Here is a 4,841-nt window from a genome sequence, read left to right as displayed (position 1 = left end):
GCGCCTTGCTTTTTTCTTAGAACTTTATTTAAGCTTGTCTTCCAGCATTTAACCCGAGTCCCCTCTTTCGTTTGATCTTCTAACTTTATTTATACAACAGTGCTTAATGATCCTGCACAATGTGTTTTCCCCTTCTCCACACCCCCCCCTTCCAAAAAAATTCTGTCCAGTATGGTTGACAGTACTTTTTATAACCTCAGCAAGGGGGCTGCATGGGCAATTTTCTTCCGACATGACAAATACAAACACCCAGAACCCAACCCTGATAGAATCACTTCATCCAGTTGAAAGGAAATTTTTGATCTCTTTCAAGGTGACTCTTTCTCCACTGAGACATGGTAAGGGGCGCGACTCTCACTTTCTATTTTTTCTCTATAGACACGACATTCTTTACATCGTCTCGCTCTGTCTCCTCCTTCCTCACGTCACCCTCTGCTCTTTTCCAAACTTACATCAGCCAGCTGTTCCTGGTCGTGGGGCCCCACTGCACCTCCATTTGCTTCAAGTAGAAAGGGTCACCATTCACCACCACCAGGCTACAGAAAGGCTGCATTTATTGAACATGAACCAGACCAATGGTGGAGAGATTTATAATCACTTCTAAATACTTGTCAGATGAGTCTAGTAGAGCACTTCAGCTGAACCATGGATATTTTATACTGTTTGATGGCTGTATTTTGGTATCAACAGAAAAGGAGAAAAAGAAAACTGAAGATAATTGTTTATAAGTAGGAGTGGAAATGAATAATGGACTAACAGAGAGACTCTTCAGCCTTCAGAAATATTTTAGTATCTAGGAAGTGATTTCTCAGACAAGAATGGCCCTCCAGGCATTGCCTGGTGGATAGATGTTTTGCATGCTGTGTGTGCCTGGTACTGTGCCTTCTATTTTATTTTTTTTCCTCTAGACAAGAATTGACTCAAAGATTATATATTTTAATTTCTTGCTTTTGTAATAATTGTTTAGGGCTCTGAATGTTTTTCTCTTTGAAATATGAGTATCATTTGAGATCTTTCAGACAACCATACTTTGTCATGGACACTACTGTAGATTGCTAGGAGAAAGGCAGCCAGGCTAGAGCGAGGCCCCAGCAGCTCTTTGGAGCTTCCATGGCCCTAGATGGCAGAGATCACCAAGAGATACAGTTTTCTCTCAAAATTCCTCAAGTCTCCTGCAGTCTACACCTGAAGGCAAAATATAGTCACTACAAGGGAGGGAGGATATGGATTAGAAAAGGTGGAGAGCTGAGAACCGTATTGTGGGAAGCCATTCAATTAAAAAACTGACTGAAATTATTACCTGATTTTATAATTGACAGAATATTTAATTCAAGTATAGTAAATTGACACACCTCTACACAGAGACAATTATGACTGACTATATAACACCTGACAGAATCAATTATAACTGACTGTTGTTTGATACATTTGCACAGAAATAAATGAAACAGACATTCAGAACAGAGACGGCTGCTGCCTGTGTGCCTAAGCCTGCCTTAATTAAAATAAAATAACCAGTAGGCAATGTTTTAAAATGTCTTTACTTTGTGGTTCCTAGTTCAGGAACCTAGTCCTGTGTTTAAGACCAAAAATGGTTTTATAAAGAGGCTGAGAAGAAATCTGAGCTTCATTGTATTGACATTGAACTGGAAATGCAACAGAGGCATAAGTTTCCTTAGAGATCACTCCTGTTTGTTTCGATTTGATTTTTTTCACATTGCAACTCTTTAATCAGATGACTTTAAACAAAACCTCTAAGACAGGTGAACTAGTTTGTCTTGCATCAAAAGTATTGTAAAACTGAGTAATTTGGTATTCCAGTGACAATAAAGTTTTGTATTAGCAATGCTTTGTTATGTCTGATAAAGAATCATTACCCAAGCCAACTTTTTGCAATTGTTTTCTTAGGGTTTAGGATGAAAATGCTTTTGACAATTACTGTATGACTACGAGCAATCTCTGCATGTAGGAAATAAGCACAAAACTACATGTTCCTCCAAGAGTATTAGCAAGAAAACTAAAAAAAGTAGTTGTCATGCTCATAGCTAAGGATAAGTGTCTTTCAGGTAACACTGTAGGTCATGAGTTTGTATTTTCCTGGTATGTTTTGGTATAAAAAGAGCATTGTCTTCTGGTGTTTAAGAAGTTTGTCTTTGTGGAGTGGGATGCTACTGTTCCATGTGCCTTGTCAGCTGTCCTCTTAAAGTACTTTACCACTGTTGTCCTGAGTCCTGACCACAGCTCACTTGCTGTGCTGTCTTCACAGTGCATTCAAACACTAGAACAGCAAAAGGAGGCAGCAGTCTACTGACCAATGTAACTGGTTCTTATCCTTTACCATGTGCAGTATAAAGCCTAACACAGGTGCCCCGGTGCCCAAAGAAGAAAGAGGAAAACTGAACAAGTGACTTCTTGCCCTCCCAGCCCCTATGATATGGCCTGTGACAGCTTGTCCAGTTCTGTTTCCTAGAAGACCTTCCATATGCTATTGATTAAGCTCTCATTGGGGAAGCAAGTGGGAGCTTTTATCTGCATCTCTAACTGCCAGGAAATGGTGCCTGGGCTGTATTGACCAGCTATGGGATATGCTGGCAGTCACAGTTGTCTTTTATGAAGAAGCGCTCCCAGTGATGCTGGTTGTCATTCTGACTCTGCTGTGTGGCAGCGTAAATAGTCCCCTTTCTAACCAACCTGGTGGGAAAAGTCAATATCCCATCAGCAAAGGAGGTAAACACATCAGGAGCTATGTCCTCTCTCTTCCTCCCCTGCTCCATATTACTGCAGCTCTTTAAATGTCCTCTCCCCAGTCATCAGATGCATTTGTGTCATTCACATGCACAGGGTTGCAGGCCTGTGGCTCTGGCCCGCTGGAAGCAGGCACAGTGCTTGGGTCCTTTGTTGTATATTGTCAGAGTCGGATAATTAGAACTTTCAGATTGTCTTTGTATAGTCAGTTAATAATGTGCCCCCTCCTCTGCGTCTCTTTCCACTCCTTTTGGGCATTTAAATCCTCTACAAAACTTCTTAGGGTTGTTTTTAGGAACGCATTGGGGTAACTTAGAAAATATTATGAAAAAATGTGGATGTGTAGCTAAGGAACAAAAGTCTTGAGGCTGAGTTTGGTTTTCCGGGGTCGATCTGTTGTTTGAGCAGAGTTTTGCTTTCTGTGATGGATATGCTCCCACATCTACATTTCCTTCCTGGTCCTTTCCAATTTCAGGGTGCTGGGAAGTCTTATACCCCCTCCCCAACTTCCACTCTCAGGCACTGTGGCACAGACCTTGGGGATAGCTGATTTCCAAGCCTTGCCAGGAGTCTTCAACAAGCAGTGGTATGAGAGGGCACACAAAAGTGACCTCCTTCAAATATTGGTTACCTGAGTTTCCAGATCTGCATCTCTAAGGACATGCTTTGTGACCCTAGACAACTGGCTATAAAGTGTGGATTGAAAAAGTCATACTTTCCAAACATCTCATGGCGTTCCTGAGCAGCTATAAACAAGGACCATTCAGGGCAGGAATGTTCCCCACAAAAGATCAGACCTGACCTGAACATAGCAGCACTGCTTCTCCCTTAAAAGAATCAAGTGCAGAAGTAGCAGACACTGTGGAAAGGAGAGAAGGAAAGCAGGGTTATTCCTCTGGCTGAGAGAACCATGTTCAGAATAGGAAGGCCAGGAATGGATGGATAAAAGGAGCTGGGCATATAGGCAGGGACACTGGATCCTGAGGTTGTACAGGGTGGACAAAAAGAAAAAGGTTGGCAAAGGCATCTCCCCTCTTGTTTAGTAAGATTTTGCTTAGCAAAATGGGTAGATGGAAGATTAAAAGAATCTGTGGAGGCCAACTAGTAGGATCAGTATGGTTTGGGAGGCACTAGAGAATATAGCTTTCTTCTACATTAAGGTTCTTAGTACAGTGCAGACATATGGTCAACCGCACAGTGAGCATGGTGTCTCAAGGTGACACTCATCTACTGTACACAGACATGCACCTGCAGGCCACCTCAACACAGGTGACCTGGCCTGGCTTGTCCTCTCGGGCACTTAGGTTCTGAAAAGGGCATGCCCAGGCTTTCACAGGAAATTCTGAGATCCGTTGGCTTTGGACTGTCCCCAGTGTAGAAAGAACAGACAGTCCCATTAGGTCATTAAAGACATGCAGCTGCAATCAAACCTGCACCTTTCTCTGAAAAGAAATACTGAGTGTCTTTGAAGAAACTATCCGAGATTTCTAATCCTTTTATTTTTATTTCACTTTAGATAAATTGAAGAAGCATTTTTTTACTCCCAAAGTTCTTCAGGACTACAGAAAAGCCAAGAACATAGCAGAGCAGTTCTTGTCCTGGAGTGGCTACTCTGAAGTGAACCTCAGCAAGCTCTTTGCCAATTATGCTGGGAAGTACTGAGAGACCCCGGAGCAAGAAAGGAGGCCAGCTGCTGAACCTTCCCTAACTGCTTCACCAGTATCTTGCTTTTCTTTTGAGGATCAAATGCTGTGTTGATGTAGATGTGGACCAGGATGGGAGTGTAAAAATACTTAACTTGCCAAATAGTTTTCAGAGCACTATGTGCCACCAAACCCTTTCCTAAGTTCCTAAAGACCTATATCTTACTGGGGACTGGGTTTCTGCAGAGCAGAAATTGCTACTGAGACATAAGAGACCTTAAGTTTTCCCTAGGGCTGTATCAGAGACACCCCTAACAAGAGTTTTATGGGGTCTAGTGCTTTGAAGTTCTAACATTTTGCTTTTTCATGTGTCAATTAAACCCAGTCTGTGTCCAAATACTTGTTCAGCTACTGGCTACAAGCTTGGCTGATTTCAGTGCTGTCTTTCATATA

General features: G+C 42.1%; 1 protein-coding gene across 3 annotated transcripts in view; it reads left to right on the top strand.

The window, feature by feature from the left end:
- The window catches only part of POLA1 (DNA polymerase alpha 1, catalytic subunit), a gene marked incomplete at its 5' end in the record, with an annotated part of 297,636 nt that extends 293,068 nt beyond the window's left edge, over positions 1-4,568 (top strand). For all 3 annotated transcript variants that reach the window (XM_080911044.1, XM_080911046.1, XM_080911045.1), the window contains one exon: positions 4,262-4,568. In XM_080911044.1, the coding sequence (XP_080767170.1) occupies positions 4,262-4,407 (146 nt within the window). In that variant the 3' untranslated portion in view covers positions 4,408-4,568. The remainder of the gene's footprint in view (positions 1-4,261) is intronic.
- Between the last annotated feature and the right edge of the window lie 273 nt (positions 4,569-4,841).

This window comes from Micromys minutus (genome assembly GCF_963924665.1).
Source record: "Micromys minutus genome assembly, chromosome: X".
NCBI classification, from domain to species: domain Eukaryota; kingdom Metazoa; phylum Chordata; class Mammalia; order Rodentia; family Muridae; genus Micromys; species Micromys minutus.
The sequence above is the reverse complement of the archived record's forward strand: the minus strand, read 5'-3'. Positions and strand labels throughout refer to the sequence as shown.